Genomic DNA, 21,954 nt, shown 5'->3' on the forward strand with positions numbered 1-21,954 from the left:
TCTTGTACAGCCCTTACGCTAAATTCCTGCAGTTAAATCCTTCTTTAAAATTTCCTAAATATCTTTTTTCACTAACAACATTGTGAACAAGGAAACATAAATGTTAGTTAATAACCAACTAATTCTAATATGCATCGAAATTACTTCAGCTGATTTATCATGTATAGCCCTTACATTACATTCCTGCAGTTAAATCCTTCTTTAAAATTTCCTAAATATCTTTTTTCACTAACAACATTGTGAACAAGGAAACATAAATGTTAGTTAATAACCAACTAATTCAAATCTGGTAACTCAGAATCGGCAACCACGATGTAGAAATAACTACAATTAAACAATTCAATGTAGTTCTAAAATCTAAAGTGTGCGCAGCTGCATAGAAAATCCAAAGTCTAAAAAAAAAAAAAAAAAAAAAAAAAAAAAAAAAAAAAAAAAAAAAAAACACTCCAAAGACATTCGTGAGCACATGTTTGCATGTGTCTGTTTCTGATGTTTTACTCTTCTTCTCTTCCTTCAGTTCAGTGAATGTTGTCTGTTTTGTAGTAGGTGGAAGTCGTCGTTTTGTGTATCCCATGTTGTTTTGTTTATAAGTCTAATGTTAATGTTGTTGTTTTAGTGTGAGGAGTTTGCAGTGTAAAAAAGTTTTTATTATTAGCAATGGCAGAGAATGACAGTGAAATAAAAACTACCGAAGTAGTAGAAAACGCATGGACTTTGAAAATACCAGAATTTAAACCTGAACACAATCCTCATGGTCTCCTTGAAGAAAGTTCGTTTTCTGTTATATTTCCTAAGTATCGAGAACAATATCTTAGACAGTGCTGGGATTTGGTAAAAAATTCTCTTGAGTCTCATCATGTTAAAGCAGAACTTGATTTAGTAGAAGGTAGCATGACGGTGAGAACTACAAGAAAAACATGGGATCCCTACATTATTTTAAAAGCAAGAGATATGATTAAACTCTTGGCAAGAAGCGTTCCTTTTGAACAAGCCCAAAAGGTTCTTCAGGACGATATTGGTGCAGACATAATCAAAATTGGAGGTATGGTGAGAAATAAGGAGAAGTTCGTGAAAAGGCGACAACGGATCATTGGACCAGCTGGATGTACATTAAAATCTATTGAGTTATTGACAAATTGCTACATTCTAGTACAAGGGCAGACTGTTGCAGCTCTAGGTCCTTACAAAGGACTTGTTCATGTAAGTATTATTCATAAAAGATTGTGAACTATCAGTATAGGGTGTGACTGCTTTTGGATAACAAACTTGGTGCAATAAAAAGCCAGAATTATTAGATAACCGCTAAGTATAGCAATTATATACAAGGCTTTAGTATAATAAGTTTCCAACACTTGAATGATCAATATTCATGATTTTCGAATCCTTGAAAGAACTAGCCTACTTAAACCAAATTACGTTATACGTATTTCAAATTATAGTATAAAAAGTATTAATTTTATCATGGATAAAGAATTGCTAGGCCTATGTGTATTTATAAAATGTAACAAACGAAACAGTTAACATTTACTTACTTTGGTAAATATTAAGCTCAGCGACTACCGCTCCAATCGTCGTAATTTTTTGCATACTAACGCAGGTTAACGTAATTTCACCGAAAACAATAGTCCCGATTATCGCTAACGTATAAAAAACCAGTTTTTCGGCAGTAAAATGTTGGCAATACAAAACACATAAATAACGAGATTTTCGACTATCAAACTAAAAACAATGGCCGACCATGGTCGTTTTGATGAGTTGACAGTAGTCACGTGACAAACAGGAAAGTTTCCGATTGGCCGGGCGGGTCACGTGACCTATAGGACGGCTTCGATTGACCGCCAGACGTAAACAAACAAACCCACATGGACAAGGAATAATTAGTGAAGTTATTGACATGGCGTGCGATGGTTCTTGTCACACGCTAAAAAGACCCTAGCTTGCGTATTCAAAACTCAGATCACGCGATGCTTGCCCGCTGCGCAGCGCTTTGCGCTGCTTGCTCTTTTAGAAAAAAAATTAACTCGAGCTTGCAAAGTCCAAGCCCAGATCACGCCATGACTGCTTACACACACAAAACTCAGACAGAACTAACGTAGGTTTCATTAGAAGCAAAAGGTAACCGGCGCGCGTTTATCACTGATAAGATAAGACGAGTTTATACTAGAAGTAGTACCTGGACTACTGCCCTACGAACTAATAAGACCAAAAAACGAATAAATGCAATGTCAGTCAGGTTTTTTTAAATTTTATTTTTCCCGACATTTTTTTGGGGGGGGGGGAGTAAACGGCTACGGTGATAATCGGGATTATTTTTTTCGGTGAAATTACGTTAACCTGTGTTAGTATGCAAAAAATCACGGCGATTGGAGCGGTAGTCGCTGAGCTTAAGATTTACCCTTACTTTTTACTATTTTGAAGCATAAACATGTTCAACGCATAATAGTTCAAAATAATTAATCAGTACCAGTATTGATGGTTATGATTAAGTAATATCGTTTGCCAATTTCGATTTATAAAACCGGGTCCGCTTATTGTACCCTACACCTTTGTTCTATCAGTGACTTCTTTTAAAAATAAAAAAATATAACAAAAGATAGTTACTTTAGAAAACTAATAAAATACGATTTATTGTGTCTTTGGGTAGGGTACGATAAGTGGGCCCGTCTTTTTTAAATCGAAATTGACATACGATATTACTTAATTATAACCATCGATATAATCAATCGATACTGATTAATTATTTTGAACTATTAACTTAATAATCTATATCAACAGCTGTAAACACTCTAAAATAATACACGTAGGATAATATTTAAATTTTACATAAGTAATTCTGATTATTAAAAATGGCAGTCAATTTTAGAAAACTACACGATGTTGCTTTTTTGTGCCTTCAACATGTTGGACTCGTACCGAAAAACCCATTATGTGAAATTTGTGGGAAAGAAACAACTGTAACTGTGAGAGTCTGAGTAAATATGGTCGTCTTCAGTTTTCCTAATTTTGGTTATAATAATTTGTTTGATCACTGTAAATTCATATTTTACTTGAAACATATGATTGTTATTGAGGACTATATACCTAGGTACTTTTATATCGATTGATAGTCTAGGATTTGAGATGCGAATATTAAGTATCGATGACTATATTCTTCAATATAAAAAACCGGGTCCACTTATCGTACCCTACCTGTCTCTTTTTTTTGTTTTAAGATATTTGTTTTGTTCTTAAGTTTTTTATTAAATTTAAATGTAATAATTCCTATCACCAGTCTGTTTTAATTTTATTGTTCCATTAATGGTTATGGTTCCTATTAACTATTAATTTGAAACATGTGACTTTAATTTAGTATTTTAGATATGTTGATAACTATCAATGGTTGTAACAAGCGATATAAAAACCGGGTCCGCTTATCGTACTCTGCCCAGCAAAACATGTAGCCTACATAGCTATTGTACTTGCGGCCATTGTAGATGAAGCAGTATTAGTTTCAGTTACAGGTTATTCTGTGGTAACCTAGTACAGGGATACTGTTAATTCAGTAATATCTGAACTGAATGATTTGGTGCTCTCAAAACGACTCTGGTTTTAGGTTACTCGGTAATAAATAACAGCCGAGGTGATTTCGTGTAGGCAATGAAGTTAGGAATGGAAATAATACACCATGGAATTATATTATACAAAATAAGTAGGCTAGGTTTAGCTTAGGTTACCATAAATATGTTACTAGTAGTACCAAAGTTGAGGATAACCTTTAAGCGCTCACGTGATCTGAGCTTGAATTTGGATACTACCTCGAGGGATGCTTTTCTTTTTTTGCCAGAAGTGCGGGGAAGTGCCACCGAAGCCATCACTGATGGCTTGGAACATTTCCAATTGGTACTTTCCCGAACTCAGATCACGGCCTAAATTGCCCAACATGATCAGACAGATAAGTTGTACGATCTAGGACATGATTGTTATTCTGTAAAATAAAACAACTGGCAATTATTAAATAATGAATATCTAGAGGTCAAACATATTTATATTCAATAGTTTGAACATTTGTAATCAAAAGGTGATTCGTTTGTCTTGATAGTCACTTACTGCACCCAGCAGATAGATATTTTAAACTTACCTAATGTAACCATAGTATCCTGGGTACTAGGCCTATCTTATAAGAGGTATTGGTATGGATTAAAGCAAATTTAAAAACACTGTAAACAAACTTAATCAAAACTTTCCACAATTATTATAAATAATGGAAACAAACCACTTTAATTGATTTAATAAATGAGCAAAAGTAACTTAACAATTGCATAACCTAGCACTTATCAAATCGCCTGGTAACTTTCAATCACATCAAAATATCAGTCTTCTGATACTAACTCTTTGTGTGTTTTTCAATTACATACATATTAGTTTTTGCCATAAAATGTATACGAAATAATTTTTCCACAACACTTATTGGCACTAAATTAGTGCATATATCTATGTGCTATGTATAGAGTATTCAATTCTTTTAAAGAAAATGTAACATTTTGTTCTTTATTTTATGTAGTACCGTGTCTAAAACCATTTTGCTTTATATATACATATAAATGTACGATAAATAATAAAAATGTATATATATCGTTCATGAATCGTAACAAATCTGAATCCAACAAGAAAACTTCTCAGTAGATGGCATGAATGAAGATTTGAGTTTGGTCCTAAATAAGCTAGTTTACATCAGAATTGTAACCTGCAACATGTGATTACAGTTGTTTCCTTCTAATGTGCCTAATTTGTTACCATAAGACTTAAAGAAGTATGATCGTGACATTTCCATCAGAAAAGATCAATGCTTTACTGAAATTCCACAGATTGGAACATTTCTTTTCCTTAAAATATCAATAAAAATTATTCAGCCTTACCTTTTTTTGTTTATTGATATCATACAAGAATGTATCAAAATCTTCTTTGAGAACAGACTTTGCAGCATATTTCATACTAATTTTTAGTTTTCCACGCTAAATCTTTTATATTCTTTTTATCAAAGATTGAAAGTATGTTGTTAATTTTTTATATCCCAGGTTCAGGCCAAGATGCAATTAGTTCGGAATTTAAGGAAGATGGCTCGGAAACAATTTTTGTATTTAAAAGGACTTTGCATATGACATATTTTTTTTTAATTTTTAAACTCAAAAAAATCTACGTTGATATCTAAAGTTCAACAATTCTAACTGTCACATTTTTCAATGTCTCTATATGTTTATCAGTTTGTAAATAACGTTTTTTGTGAAAGTAAGTTTTCATCATACTCTGTTCTTCAGGTGTGAAACCCCTAATACATTAAAAAAACTCGTTAATTACAATTGCACCAATGAACTGCCACTCAAAGATATTAATGATCCCTGATTTGTAGACAAACGGGATGAAGTCCCATAGAGAATGAACCCAAGTAGTATTACTCTTCAGGAGCACAAACTAACGAAAGTGGAAGACTGCAGTCACTGGGCATGCTAAAATTAATTTTAGCATAGTTCTGATTTATTGTTAATATTTCCTTAGCATTCCAAACATTTTTATAATCCAAACGTCTCGACCAAACACAATTAACACAGTCCGCCTATGTTATCAAATTCGTTTGTACATTCATTTTTCATCATAATGCCCATACCTGATCCTTGTTTAGTAGCTTTAGTACAGTTCCATATATGTGTATAGTTTATTTTTATACAACTAGATATAATATGGCTCAAGATGTCTATCTTATATGTCTATTTTTTCACAGTAAATTCATTTCATTAACATAGCCTCTAAATAATAGATATTTAATAGAAAGAATGAAATGAAAGAAAAGAAACAACAAGCAAATAAGGCTCGCAAAGAAAAGAGAAATAAAGCTTTTGAACCTCGTCACGAATCTTGACTTAAACATCCATTATTTAATCGAAAAATATTTCATTTTGAACAAAAACTGTGTAACACTACATATTTTGCTTCTTATTTGAATTTTCAGTACATTAATAAACCTTGCATAAATAAACCTCTAAAATTTCCTGACACTATAGGATATGACATTGAAAAGCATGACAAGAATGTTGTAAACATTTTTTAAATAAATATCTAAAACTTGCTTGTATTACAATATAATTTCAAATACTATAATTCTAAAGTATAACTTTGCTATCAGGAAAACACAATTTTTTAAATATTTCTTCTCCTTTTTCAGGTACGACAGATTGTAACGGACACTATGAACAATATCCACCCAATCTACAACATTAAACGGCTAATGATACAGAGGGAACTGGCCAAAGATCCTAAACTGTGCAATGAGAATTGGGAAAGGTTCCTACCAAAATTCGTGAATAAGAATATCAGCAAGAGAAAGCAACCGAAGAACAAGAAAATAAAGAAACCATACACACCATTCCCACCTCCTCAGCCTTTGAGCAAAGTGGATATAATGTTGGAGTCTGGACAGTACTTCCTTAAGGATGAACAGCGGAAGAAGAGAAAGAATGAAATGAAAGAAAAGAAACAACAAGAAGCAAATAAGGCTCGCCAAGAAAAGAGAAATAAAGCTTTTGAACCTCCTGATGAATCTTCGCTGAAGCGTCCATCTGCTACAGTAAATAAGTCTTCTGATGTAAATATTGAAGAACTAAAAAAGAGTGTTAAAAAGTTAAAAAAGAAATAAAAATAAATGTTAAAAAGTTTTGTGTTTTCTAGTAAATCATGTTACCAATATATTTCATAGTCTAATTTTGTTATTAATAACTCCTGGGGCAATCTGGTGGAGATTGATACACATTTGTTATGGAGTAAAATTGCTGTTGGGCTCTATTGGTTTAAATATACTAAATTACAAATGCTGTTAGTAAATATGCTGCTTAGAAACACAATTTTTAGTTGGTGACTAGCAAGCATTTCACTAATACTGGGTGGTTAAAATCTGGTGGATACTGTGGTGTTATTGTACTATTGGTAAATAAAATCACCATTCTGATAACATTTGCTGTTCAAATCCAATTTTCTGTGAATTACCATTAACATTCAGATTGTTAAATCTGAACCACCAACCTGGAGAGCTTTTACTGCATTAATAATATATGTTAAATGGCCATGCTGCAGCCATTCTCCTCTGTATGATTTTATGGTCAGCAAAGTTCTCAGCTGATTATAATGATAAAGTAAAAGTAAAAAATGTCTTATTTTACCAGGCGAAGTTAGGGCTAAGAAGCCCTATCTAACACAACCTGGGGACCAACGGCTTAAAGGTGACTTCCGAACCACCACCAATGGCCGGGCAGGCGGGCCGCTTGCAAGGACAGGATCGCTCAGCGGTCAACTATCCAAGCAGCGGCCACGCTCGACGTTGCTTGATCTGGTTATCTTGCGATAACCGCCGTACCCGCTACACTGCGCGATATCATCGCAAGCCTAGGTTGTGGCAAATGTACTGTTGTTTAACCCATTCACCTACTTCGACGGAGCCATTCCGCCGCGGGCCCTGCCATACTTCGACGGAGCGCTTCCGCGGCAGTAATAGTTCACTTTAAACTGGACAGATAGCTGCACTAATCAAACTATGTTTCGTTTCTATGGTTAATTGTTTGTTTAGAACAATATTTTTTTCATTAGTTGGCTAAACTGACGTAAGCAAAGAATAACAGATGGATTTACTCCATATGATACCTGTTGTTGTTAGTGTCCGTAAACATGGCTGGTAATAGGTTACGTGACAGTGAAATAGATCGTTTTATGAACGATTCTAATAATTGTAGTGAAGAATTCAGTACCGGAAGTGATCAATCAGATGTGGAATGGGATCGTGTGACACGGAAACAGTTTGAAAACTCCGATATTTTCGATTCAGAAGAGGAATTACCAACTCTTGACATCGGACCGGCAACTGACTTCGTAGGCCTTGTCAATGCAGATCAATTCTTATGAATATAAATATAAATATGGTAGGGTATATAATATAAAAACGATATAATTGTGTGTAAATATACTATGAAATATACAAAACTCTTTTGGTGTGTGACTTCTAAGGACAAATAAGGTAGGCTACACAATAATAATTCCATTTCAGGTTTTCATTTTGAGAACAAAAATATTGGTGGTGGACAAAATAAAATTTTATCTAAAAATAAATTTATGTTATAGGTTATATCTCTTAATAGGTACCTTAATGCACAGTTTTTTTTTTTTTTTTTTTTTTTTTTTTTTTTTTTTTTTTTTTTTTTTTTTTTTTTTTTTTTTTTTTTTTTTTTTTTTTTGATGCAGGGAGTTTTAAATGGTAGGTAGGCTAAGGTCAAGAATAACACTGCTACAAAATTTTTTTTGAAAACGATTTACTAGGATTTACTAGAAAGTTACAGCTAAATATCTGCACACCTAAATAATAGGCAAAAATAATGGAATTCCTTGGCCCAACTGTGTGCTAAAATATTAGTAGGTGAATGGGTTAATGCACGCAATCCTGAGATAATTGTTTAAACTTTGCATGAGTATAGAAGATTAATTTTTTGCAATAAAACTAGTATTAATATTGTTTATTTAGATCTATATACATTAATAGTAAATAACAAAAAACCAAACACCCAGGCTTGTAATGATATTTCTCATATAATTTCACAACAGGGTGGGCATTAAGAGCTATGCCTTGATTCAGTGCATAACAATATAATATTGTTCTGTTATGCATTGTGTTTTCTGTCTATTAATCCTTTGACTGGTGGGTTTTTTTCTCTGCAAGAGTGCCCTAAAAAGTGATTTTTTTTCAGTTTTAGACTTTGTATTGTCTAGTTGATTTGGATCTACTTCAGGAGAGGTGTTATGAAAAACGCTCAATGTAACAGGTTTAAGTTTTTTTATGTATTTATGAAGAAACTACCGAATACCTGTGTCTTCGCTTGCAGTTGCTACATTCCGTGTATGTGACTGAATAGTTCCGATGATTTCAGTAACACAACTATTTTAGACCAATCTAGAGGAACTCCAAAATCGAAGTTTATATAATTATCAGCTATCTATTTCTCAATGTTCATTATTAAGAGGACCAGAAGTTGAGCAAAATTGCAACTAATGTTATTTCAGGTTTTTCACTTCTACTTCAAAACAATTCGATTTCCAACGCGAAATTGGAGGTTGCTATTTTGCTGCAAGAAACAATATATAGACCTATTTATAATTTTGTAATAAGGTTGGATTCAAAGCAGTAAAGTTTTCTATACTGTATGAATATTGTTATTGAAAATAAAATCACATCAATAATACTAACACATTTCAATACTTGCATTATGACAGTTGACATCCGTATATGAATATGATACATGGTGCAGTATATTACATGTTCTTGCTTCCCAATCCATGTTCGTAATGTCATACTATTTCCTTGGTCCAGTCTAAGATTTATATCAGTATTTATACCTCACCAGTAAGAAATGGATGTGATGTCCCCCTGACGATATTCTGTCATTATAATTACATTTAGCGTCTAGTGTATTGTTTTGATTGCACTTGTTCCCACAATGTATTAAGGAAACCAAATTCAATACCTTACATGTACACATTTCCAATTTAGTAGGCCTACGTCCAGAATGGGTAAAGTCCAAAATATATTAATTAGTTTACCTTGTTGCCACAATGTAGAAATAAGAAGTTTCGTTATGGCTTTCACTCTATAAAATGTAAGCGAAGTGAACGTACCGGTTAAATTAATTCAACATATGGTCGTGCTGTCATAATGCAATGTTTATACAGAATGATTACATATAACAGGCTCTTTCACACCCCCTTAGAGATCAAGATTTTTTTGTTACTTTAAAGACAAATGGGGTGTTGCCCAGAGGAATTTCCAAAATAGAATAGCCTTATATTCATCCCAGGGACCGTAAGAATGTCCATGTAAAATTTCAGTACAATCTGTCAAATAGTTTATGCGTGAAAGTAAAACGAACAAGCAAAGGCTCTTTCGCATTTATAATATTATTAGGACTGAAAGAGCCTGTTGAATGTAATAAAATATTCTGTGTCAAATTTGTTTTATGAAAACATAACTATATGTTTAATATTTTCAATTTATTCATAAGCAAGTGATAATCGGCAAAACAAGGCATACCACACTGAGCCCGCCAATTGTCAACGCACATGTAGTGTGTTTCTCATCTACTATTATCAATTTCCGATAGCAAAACTTGTGTTCTAACATTCTGTTTTAAAAACCCTGGTAAAGCTTACCATGAGCATACACAATAGTTTCTTAGATAGTAGCATCAGAGTGTTTCACTCTGATATAGTTAGTATTACTGTGGAGTTGATGGAAATATACGGGATTAAAGTTGCGTCAAATGTATGGAAACACTGTAATCTTAATATTTTAAACTGTAAAAGATAAAATGTACAAACTTTGTAAATCTATTTTTTTCTGCAATAATCATTATATTCCTACATTGAGGGGGGGGCATAGGTAGTGGCATGGAAATCTTTAATGTAAGCCTAGGTCAATATGATTATCACTTTAGAGGTCTTTATTATAAGAAAATAATAACACATACCACACTTAACATAGCTATGGTGGGAAGTGTTGATTCATTGTGAATGTTGAGTCCAGCTCCATTTCACCTTCGTCTAAGTGCAGCTTTTGAACTCCGAAGCTTGTACAAACTTGACTCCTGGAGTCATGTTACCAAAAAACAGTTGATGAAGAAGAGGCTCAAAATGAATTCTTTACGTCGTTTTGACATCAGTCACCTCGAATACAAAATATAGTGTAATCTAGGTGAAGATGTATTTTCATTTTCTCAAGGTGAACATAACATTCATATTGAATCAACCCTTCCCACCATAGCTACAACCTCTTAATCAAGATTACATTATATGTTGTAGTCAGGTGTCTACAACATATAACCAACAACATATAGTTAATTATGAACTTCTTCTCCACCATCTTTGTTTGGATCTCTTCAGATGAAAAAGACTCCAGATTTCAGGAGTCAAGTCTTGTGACAGTGTTGTATTTCATATGCTGTACTAAGAGGAAGGTGAACTGGAGCTGAACTCAATATTCACATACCATACTTTATAAGCTTTGTTCATTACAAAATGGTTGGTGTTGAAATTTGATAAATATTAAACATTTAAACGGCCACTATTTTGTAAAGAAGAAATGTTTAGTAATCACTACAAGAAAACGGAGCACTTTGAATATGTATTTGATGAATAAAGCTTATGAAGTATGGTATGTAGCATTATTTTCTAATAATAAATACCTTTAAAATGGTAGCAATCTGACATAGGGTTGCACTTTAAGATTTCAATCATTCCCCATGGGCCGTCCTGTCTATGTAGATTAGTTATTGCACAAAATAAAATATTTAAGATAGCCATACCACATTGTGAACATTTTTTTGTAGGTGTCATCTGCTATGATTTCAAAAACATTAAGGCGTTTCCAAACATTTAACACAAACTGTATATTACTTGAAAAAGATAGTCACTAGTAGGTTACAATATTTTTAATATGAAAACTTAGGATCTGGAGCAGAATTGCACGCTATGAGTAGCAAGGTCCGGGAATCTAGCCTGCTCTTGATTTGTCATTGTAGCTGTATAATTAGTATCAAAGATAATTTGTATCCAGTTATAAATGACATGTTTATAGACAATCTTTTAATAATCAATAGAAATTATTCACCACCACAGCTAGAAATTTCAAATTTGTATATTTCTTAGTACAGCAGCATTTGTGAAAGTTCAGTAAGTAATTGATAATTTAAATTCCATGGAAGCTTAACTGTTCTAAAGAATTCATCTGACTTAAGTAGCTTGTTCACTTATAACGTATTGAGAGTTCATTTCATCAACAGACTATGAATACTGACAACATTTAATACTAAGTATGTTCAGAAAAAGTATAGGACAGTTGAAAATTAAAAGACAAAGTTTTTGAGAAATATATTTTTACAATTTCAAATCAACTTAAAAGCTAGTTAAAAATAAATAATTACTAAAATATAACGAAAAACAGGTCTTGTAAAAATGGATTATCAGCTATATAAAACATTAGTTCCATAACTCGTCTTACAGCAAGAGGTCTTCAGGATCTTCTAATTTACACCTCTGTTCTTTTTTCATCCTCTTTTTGAAACTTTTCACACTTTTGTATAAAATACTGTCTTTATCTTGTATTATCTTTATAAAGTCATCTGGGAAAGTGTAATTATTAATTTTAGCAAACCCATTCTTTATTTCTTCTCTGTACTGTGGAGTCAAATCTGAAACGAGCTCTTCTACTTTTTCCCTGAGCATCACCAATGGTGTCTCCAAGCTGAGGGTTGTCCAGTTGTGGACACTTTCATCACTGTGCATGGACGACAGGACACGAATCATGTTTTTCAGCTCTTCAGTGCTACGGTTCCAACTTGTGTTCGAGAAGTATTTGTTGATTACATATTCATGGAGGCAAAGGTATACGATTTTAGGCAAATCACCTGGGTATATATCTACATGAAGCCACAGCTCTTCTAGAACAACAATTTTTTAATTACAATTACCAACACATGATCAAATTCATACATATATTATGTATTAATACTAAACACACCAAAGACTAAACCCACATTTAGTTTCAGTTTGTTGATCAAAGTGTTATTCTGCGAGTTAAATGGTGAACTATATTGTTTTACTTTTATTTTGTTGTTTTATTTTTGTTATAAAAGGTAAATAAAGTATACAACTTTACAAGTTGGATAAATCTTTAAAATCTAACTTTAAATTCAAATAATCCTTTTTTGAAATATCCTTTGAATATCAAACTTAATTAGAAAAGATTTTCATCAATTACTTTTCACTTTTTTACTACCTTTTTAATTTTTTGACTTGAAAAAATAATACGCAAGAGGACTAAAATGTAACATACAAGATTTACGAGTCATAGATTAGTTATGGGAATGGAGTGGTGATGTTTCCAAGATCGCCACCAGAAATTCACTGGGGTCCACACAGTCAGTGATTCTCATCTTATTACAGGTGCTTGTATTGCATTTCACTACAACTAAAGTCTTGAGCAAAGAGATTGCAGAAACTAGGCCATTCTGCTTCAGAGATAATCTCCGTGATAAACATTGAGTATGTGGATGATCAAAAAAAAATATAAAACAGTGGTTTAGGCTGTTCAATTTGTGATACCAAGAGCTTTTTCCAACTCCCGTACAGTTAATTAACGGTTTTCATTGATTATCACAAAAAAATGTTTAGTGCTTGTGATTTCCGGCCTACCAGATTATGAGTCACTCAATGTGGCCATCACTGAATTGCCTAAACCAGTAATTTTATCTAAGCACTCAATCAACTTGTTACCAAAAGCTTTGTGTATCATGAAGATTACGGTATCTCTCAAGCAGAATGGTCAAATTTCGGGCACAACTTCATGTTAACTCTTTGCTGAAGATGTTCAGTCTCAGTGAAAACGATGTAATGACATATGAAGCAGATCCGTGTGACTTACTGAATGGATTACAGCGAATTCTTGATGGTGGTTTCAGAAGCGTCACGTCTCTATTTCCAAAACTGATGTGAGATGATCAGTCGCTTGAAAATTATCCATCAAAAATTAAAGCCATGACTGTACTTTAAAGGCTAACAAACAATATAAAATGTATGGAAATAGCATGACAGATAAAAAAAATTAGAAATAAATGTAAGTGTCCCAAAATAAACCAAATTTGCCTATGTCAGTTGAGTTCTAACAAATTTTATAATAAAATGTTGGGTGTTTTATGACATTGTATATTTGTAACACAACTAACAAATTTTAGATTTTTTAATGGAATTTTCAAATTTACTTTGAAAAGGTATATAATTTACTTTGAAGAGAAGAGATAGGAAAACAGAATATGGAAGAGTGGAAAGTTTTTCAATATGGTAAAGAAGATTGTGTGGAGTTGGAACATTGGGAAAGAATCAAAAGTATTGATGTATAAATCTTATTTCCAACCAATTTTATTATATGGAGCAGAGACGTGGACGTGGACTAAAAATGATTTAAGCAGATTGCAAGCTGCAGAAATGAGATTTTTAAGAGGGATAGAGAAGACTACAAGAAGAGATAGAATAAGGAACGAAATAACTAGAGAAAGATTGAAGGTAGTTTCACTGCAAGAGACAATGGAAGGAAGAAGAATACAGTGGATGGGGCATGTGAAGAGGATGGGAGATAATAGAATGCCTAGAATAGCACTGGAGAAGGAGGAAGAAGACCAAGAGGAAGACCGAGAGGAAGATGGGAGGACCAAGTGTGGAAAGACATAGAGAGAAGGGGACTACAGAAAATACAGGTGGATGAAGAGGAGACCTGGAACGATAGACTAAAGTGGAGGAGGCTGTGTACGACGACCCGTGAGAACGGAAACGTCTGACGATGATGATGATGATGATGATGACTTTGAAAAGGTAAAGTTAAACAGTAAGTAATTGTTTTCATTATCTATTGAGGATGCAGAGGCAATGTTTTCAACAAATTACGGACTGTCTGCAGTTTGTAAGTTTTCCTGTGATGTATTTGGTTCTTTGACACCTGATGAAGAGGGTAGATTTCAATCTTCAAAATGTTGTGTAATATTTTTCATAATGTATAATGATACCAAATGTCCGAAATCCTATTATACTTTCTGTAATTTTAAAATTGTTTTCAATCATACAGTTCATTTCTAAGATTGGAATAATGGAAATATTGTGTATTTATTTATTCATACCTATGGAAAAGTACGTTTTAATGTTATCAAAGGCTAACAAATAATGAAGAAATAATATAAAAACAATTTAAAATTGTTCTTAAACAAAACATTTAACACTGAAAAGATAACCATTTAGTAGTGTTTTTTTGTAAAACATGACACAAATTTTTTAAGATTCTGTGAAGAAAGAAATTCATTATAAATAAGAAATCAAAATAAGCACCAGTCAATACTAACCTATCAATATTTGGCTATTCATAAATGGTATCTTATTGAAATGTTTCATTTACTGGAATCATTTTTACGCAAACAAAGGGCACAAAACCTATTGGTAATTTATACACTGGACTCTCCTCTTTCCATTTGTATACAATATACTGCCATAATTCTTCTTTGCATTACTAAACTAGCAAGTAGGCCGAAGCAACACGTGTTGTTTTACCAGTACTAGTATTATAAATTAACTTGGCACTAGAGAATAATGCCAACTCCTGGGTTAATAGAATATGTTGAATCACAGTGTAATTTATGAGTAATTTCACCTTTCTGAGATCAAATTGCTAGTTTTTAAGCATAATATTTAATACTTTTCATTACGTATTAAAATAAACGTTATTCTAATAACATAATATTAATAAACTTTTGACACTTTTAAACTTTTATTTTTCGTACGATGTACATTTTGGAATCATTGATTCCATCTTCAGGTACAAAATAAGGTTAAGTTAAAATAAATAATTCAAATCAATTTGTCATGTGTTTTTTACTACCTTGGTGGCTAAATTTGTTGTATTTAATTTCATGTGAGATCATTCATTGTATATTGTTTAAAAGTCTATTGAATAATAAATTTTTTGTTAGAAAATCTTTGTCATTTAATAATATATTATGATTAATTTTGGCACTTTTGTAAATTTCAAAATGTTCTAAAGTAGATAATAAGCGACTTTTTTTGCTTGTGTGTAAAATTTCAAGATTGTTTTCGATGTTAGTGTATGTATGGCCGGTGTTGTTTAAATGGTCTGCATATTTTGAATTTGATGATGTTTTTAATGCTTTTATGTGTTCATTAAATCTAATTTTGAATGATCGGCCGGTTTGTCCAATATAGTGGGATTGACAATCGTTGCAATTTAATTTGTATACTCCACTATTGTTGAATTTTGATTTGTTGAATTGCTTTTGTTTTTGATTAAAAGTCCAAGGTTGTTCGATGTTTTGAATGCCAATTGATATCCTTGTTTATAAAATGATTTGTTAATTTTGTGACAATGTTTACCAAGGTAGTCTGATTGAATGTATTTGATATTTCTTTCTTCTTTCTTCTTATTTTCTTTCTTTTTGTAATTCTTCAATAATATATCAATCTTGCTTGGTTTATATCCATTATTTTGGGCTATGTATTTAATAATGTTTAATTCTTTATAAAAATCTTCATTTGTCATTGGAATTTTGTGTAATCTGTCGATCATTGATTTGAATGCAGCCATTTTTTGGTGATATGGGTGATTCGATGAGGAAGGAATAACTAAATCTGTGTATGTCGGTTTTCTGTAAATTTTGAAATTGTGTTTTTTGTTGATCTTGGTTATAGTCAAATCAAGGTAGTTTATTGCATTATTTTCTTCAATTTCACTGGTAAAATTTAGATTATGATGGATTTGGTTTAAGTAGTTATTCTAAGTTATAAAATGCATTAAGAGGTTTCACAGTATGTGTCATATTGTTTTATTACGCTCTCTTAGTTACACAAAATCTTTAATGGCAAATATTCACAACAAACCATGTTAACCATTAAAATTTTACATTAATGAAAATTAAATTTACACTAAAAAGCACTGCTGATTAATTGAAGAGAGCATATACCATATAATAACATGAAAAAATAACTCAATTAGATTGTAACACTTAGTACCAGTATTAATTTTGATACATGCCAGATTTTTAACGTAACACTGTACTTCTTTTCTTAAGTCACTTCATACGTTAAAAATGTACAAGTAAATTATAAATAAACACATTACTTCTGATTTAACATACCTGGAAATCCATAACTGGTGACATCAACTTTATTGACTAAAGCTTTACCTCGGAATTCTTCATGATATGTACACTGTAACAAAAAAGAGAGAATTTAACATGTAAATACAACAACCAGCACTGGAGTACTGTTCGTATAAAGATAAATAAACTTATATGTTTATGAATTAATACATTAGAAAATAGATAAGGAAAGTTCTGGAACATTCTGTGAGGCACCCCTGTTGCAGCTAGGCTTCATGGAGCCTTCTAGAATAAGAATACAATGACTTGTGGTACTCCAGAAATACAAGGTGCGTGCAAACAGGATCTACTGCTCCTGGAAACATAGTCCTCGTTTGAATAGTTGCTTTTTCATTTGACTATGTGACAGTTTTATCTAATATTAAATCATCAAAAACACTGCCAAATACATCCATAAGACCATCTGTTATGTTCATTTGTTAACACTATATATATTAAAACATTTGGGTAACATAATGTATTTTTCAACAATCCTTTGACACTCTCATAATGCTTGTATATTCACAAAAACTATCCAGTTGTGTCTTGTTTTTGGCAGAATCGAATTATGCAGTAGAAGTGAAAACACATCTACAATTTTGCTACATGTGATCAGTGGACACAAATCTATGTGTGCCATTCCATCATGGAAAGAAATTTGGTACAATGAGATGAAAGACCTAGCCATTTATGAAATATAACCTATTGATTAACTAGAGAACACTGGAAAATCACTGTGAAGCCCTAATGCAACTGGCCAAAACAAGTATGGATAGTCTGAACTTTGATATCTTCTAACTTTTGGGAGCCTAAGAAAGGTTCAAACCACTGGATTACAGAACTACTACAATATATACAACCACATGGATAAATGCCTTTAATAGATATTGTTCTGTGGGATTGCTTTCTTTTGAAAGCCTTAGGCTTTGTTCTTGACTTATGATAATTTCTGTCATTAGTAGATAGTAGTCAAAAATAGTTTGAGATGATACCACAGGATTTTGAAAGGACTAGATTTCAAACCAGAATACTATATAATGATCAGAAGATAATTTGTATGCAAACATTCCCAATTGTATCAGAAAAGATTGCTTTTTACATCGTTTTTACTGAAGCTAATAATAAATCAATTATTACCTTACTGTCAATTATGTGATTATATTTAATTCTGACAGGCAGGATTCTGTTTTGACATTTCAACAGCACATGGCATTAAGATGAATTATTTATTACTATTTCAGCTGGGATCAGAAGCACCCAAACAGAAATAAAATTGTGCTTACTGATTAAATGACGCTTAGTTATCTTTATTAATATCTAACAACATCCATTATACCATATAGACACATTAGACAAAGACAAACTGATACTATGCAACTACAATGACAGTCTAAAAAACCATTCATAGTAGTAAGGAAAAACTAGCCAATTGCTAACTTATCTCAATTTCATATATTACAGAGGAAGTTGGTGTAAAACACTTTCAAATTTTTCAAACTCTTATATTATGTAGGATAATGTTTCCCCCTATGAATTAAAATATTTCTTGAGAAATAGTGAGAACATATAATGTACTTACTTCATTTTCATCAGTGCAAAATATTAAATAAATGTCATTGGTCAGCTGGTATCTTTGCACTGGTGATCGTTTATTTTTTCTGAGGCATTCAGGGCAATATTCCATTTTATTGCAACCTGTGCTGTCCTGAAACATCACATAATGTTTACAACACGGTTAAACTTTGGTAAACTCACTAGAATGAATTTTTAATATTATTGTTCTAATTTTGTAAAAAGCTTTAGTTTTTTCTCTCCAACATTTTCTGGCATTTAAGAAAATACATGTCTATGATAAGAATGATTCAGACATAATTGAAGCTACTAGTAAGTGACATTTTAAAGGAAAATCCTAGTTAACTTAAATTTAACTGTATGAAAAATAAATGTATACTGTATTTTAGTTTTTTGAGCTAAAACTGTTACCATTACTACAAGGGTTGTTTTTTCAACTTCCTCATATCAAATTGTTACACAAAGTGGCTAACAACTCGACTGGTTGGCTGGAGGTTGAAAATGGCTGAGTCACCAGCACCAGACACAGGGTGGAGGAGTGACACAGCGAGACAAAGGAATGCGGGATCTTGAACAAGCCCGCACGAGTTTTTTTTGTCCTGCCAGGGTGTGGCTGAGTTATATGGACTGCTGGATTACAAAGTGCCTAGTTTTCGGGACCCTTTACCAAAATTAAAGATAAACTTTACAAGCGGTCACATGATCTGAGCTTGAATTTGAGTACTGCTTCAAGGGATGTGTATTTTCATCAGAAATGCGGGGTGGTCCAAAGCTCGCACTGTTGGGTATGGGTATTTTCAATCAGTAAATTCTAAGGGTAGGGTACGATAAGCGGTATGATATATCTCTAACCAAAGGTGTCTCCATTAATACAATGTTCATCGCCATCAGTGCATTCCAGTACCTGTCAACAGGTTATTTTTCAAGTCCACAGCCGAAGATGGGAATGAGGGGGGGATAATGTAGTATTCAGTAATGTCTACTGTAGCAGTTAGTCATAGGTAAACCATAATCATGAGCAAACAGTTGGTACGAGAATGGTCATGACCGCCCACACCCGGACAGTAACAAGGTCTCGGCCTCCTCAAGTCCAATATGCAGTAGAAAACTTGTAACTTTATGTTTGAATATTTCAGTAGACAAGGTTTCGAATAAAGAAAAATTACTAAATTTGTTACATATATTTCTAAATAAGGTCTGAGATATATAAAATGAGTTAGTATTTGAATATGACTTAATTAATGGTATGACAGAGATCCCCACTCTATTAAAGTGCCTGGTATTATAAGAATGTGCCGTTAAAGAGAAAATTGTAGAAAAATGTTTATATATGTTTATTAATATACTTTTTATATACAACTGGCGTAAGGAAAGAATTGATGTTTCATGAAAAAGATTGTAAGTTGGATATCTCTTACTTTTCCTAAACCCTGCTTTTAAAATACTTTTTTGAATAACAAAAAGAGGTTCAAGGACCGATTTTCGAGCTCCTCCCCATGCAATGTTTTCCAAATGATAATACAGACTGTACGTAAGCAAAATACACAGTTTTAATTTCTTTGTCACTTAAAATATCACTTAATCTTCTGAATGCATAAATGTATTTTCTGACTTTTTTATAAATAAGCTACATGTTCCGTCCACTTTAAACGATGATCGAAAACCACACCTAAATACTTATAGGACACTACACTCTCTATACTCTTACAATCACATATTACATTTGTGTAAGTTCCACAATTATGAATTTTCAATTCATTGAATGGGCATTCTGAGTTAATGCTTAAAGAAATAGGCATAAATTTTGTTTTTAAGATGTTTAATGACAGAATATTTTGATCCAACCACTGTTTTATACTCATCAAATCGTTCAATGCCTTGGCCTGTGCTTCTAGCCAACTTCTTCCTGAAATAAATATTAAGGTGCTGCCGAAGCCCGCGCTGATGTCAATAAAAGAAAAACATCCCTCGAGATAGTACCTATCAGTAAAATATAAAATTCTAGAGGGGCTGATCAAAAATATAAATTGAAATGTAATGCAAAGGCAATTATGTAAAGTTTAAAAACTAAATAAATCATGAAAAACTCAAATATATAGATGGATATTAACAGAGAACACTTACCATTAGTGTGTTGGCGGATATAGCTAAACAGCAGCAACAAAAAAGTGGTCTATCACAACGAAACGACACAGTCTCCCGGTTTAAAAACACCACTCGACCGCACGACGAACAAATACACTCATTTTTAAAAATGCCCTGTTCTATTAAAAAAGAGATAATTTCGTTTCGGTTAAAACGTAAGCTCTTTACGTGCCCTACGAAACACTCCGACACACACAATTCACTAGGGTTGGTTGAACTAGTGGATGGTTGATTCATCATTGTAAACTCACTCACTCAATCCGACCTACTGAACACGATATCTTGTGTAGAACTGACCTATGCCCCGGACAACTCAGATAACAGGTATGCTATCAGGCTGCTATCAGTCCCGGCCGCAGATAATATTCAAGTAAACAGATTATCCAGACACAGCACACAAACTGAACATTAAAACATTAGAAACTTTACCACTTATCAATATACCCCCTAAAATAATGTTATTTGTCATTTGCACCCCCTAGTACTATATATATTTTTTGTTCAGGAGGGTGAGCAGAATACGTTGGTAACGTCAAATTCGTGATTTGCCGCCCCGGCGTTTAATCGTACTGGTACCGAAAAATAACCTGTTGACAGGTACTGGAATGCACTGATGGCGATGAACATTGTATTAATGGAGACACCTTTGGTTAGAGATATATCAGTGCTCCATTCCTGGGAGATAAGTTTGTATATACATATTAGGTATTAATAATACGACTCTAGCCTACGCACAGGCTGCTTGCCCATGTAGGCTAATTTCCAAACACTATGTTTAATACTTTTAGTTATTTATTTTACATATATTAATTATCAATTTATATATGAATACTAATTGTAATAGTATTGTAATTATACAGGAAATAAACTTTCTTTCATTTCATTTCATTACAACTAAGCCTAATATATAAAATAATAAATGTTTAAAAAGATAAATTTTGTTTGATAATTTTAATTGTTACTAAAAAACTACTTACTCCATTAGTTGAAGGCTGGTTCTCAGTACAATTAATTTTATTCATTTCTCTATTACAACCTACAATTTCACATAACCATCTGCTGAAATGTGTGGTTAGGTTAGGTTTCTGTTTCTATTCTGTTATAAACATAAAAAATATACTGCCATATAGATTAGAGATGGGCGGTACATTACGTATTAGTGTCAGTAACATCGTTATTCAGTGGCAACCTAGTACCGGGATAACATGTTACCAGTACACGCTGTTATTTCGGTAGTTTGGCTGAATGATTCTACGTACTCGTAACATGAACATCTTTCTGCTCAGTAACCAGTTACTTAATAACACCCGAGGCTGTGATTGTATTCGTGCAAGCAATATGACTAGGAACGGACCAGATCTGGTAACGCTTTCCTGGTATTAGGTTACTGAGAAACTCATAACATAGTAGAGTTAGCTGGATGGTGCGGGAAGGACAGGGTATAAAATATTAGATAGAAATAAATAATAACAAATAAATGAAA

At 32.7% G+C, this 21,954-nt stretch overlaps 2 protein-coding genes across 2 annotated transcripts; one reads left to right on the plus strand and one right to left on the minus strand.

Moving 5' to 3' along the window:
• Nucleotides 1-496: 496 nt before the first annotated feature.
• LOC124356667 (KRR1 small subunit processome component homolog) lies at nucleotides 497-6,683 on the plus strand. The gene is made up of 2 exons (XM_046807799.1): nucleotides 497-1,200; nucleotides 6,197-6,683. Exons 1-2 carry the CDS (start codon nucleotides 658-660, stop codon nucleotides 6,665-6,667), a joined length of 1,014 nt encoding a protein of 337 aa, XP_046663755.1. The 5' UTR covers nucleotides 497-657; the 3' UTR covers nucleotides 6,668-6,683.
• Nucleotides 6,684-11,916: 5,233 nt separating this feature from the next.
• On the minus strand, nucleotides 11,917-21,752 carry LOC124356668. The gene is made up of 4 exons (XM_046807800.1): nucleotides 21,449-21,752; nucleotides 18,334-18,459; nucleotides 16,752-16,824; nucleotides 11,917-12,500 (listed from the first exon to the last, which is right to left on the minus strand). The coding sequence occupies exons 1-4, from the start codon at nucleotides 21,491-21,493 to the stop codon at nucleotides 12,058-12,060; spliced, it is 687 nt and encodes a 228-aa protein (XP_046663756.1). The 5' UTR covers nucleotides 21,494-21,752; the 3' UTR covers nucleotides 11,917-12,057.
• Nucleotides 21,753-21,954: the final 202 nt, after the last annotated feature.

This window comes from Homalodisca vitripennis, chromosome 3 (genome assembly GCF_021130785.1).
Source record: "Homalodisca vitripennis isolate AUS2020 chromosome 3, UT_GWSS_2.1, whole genome shotgun sequence".
In the NCBI taxonomy this organism is placed as follows: Eukaryota; Metazoa; Arthropoda; class Insecta; order Hemiptera; family Cicadellidae; genus Homalodisca; species Homalodisca vitripennis.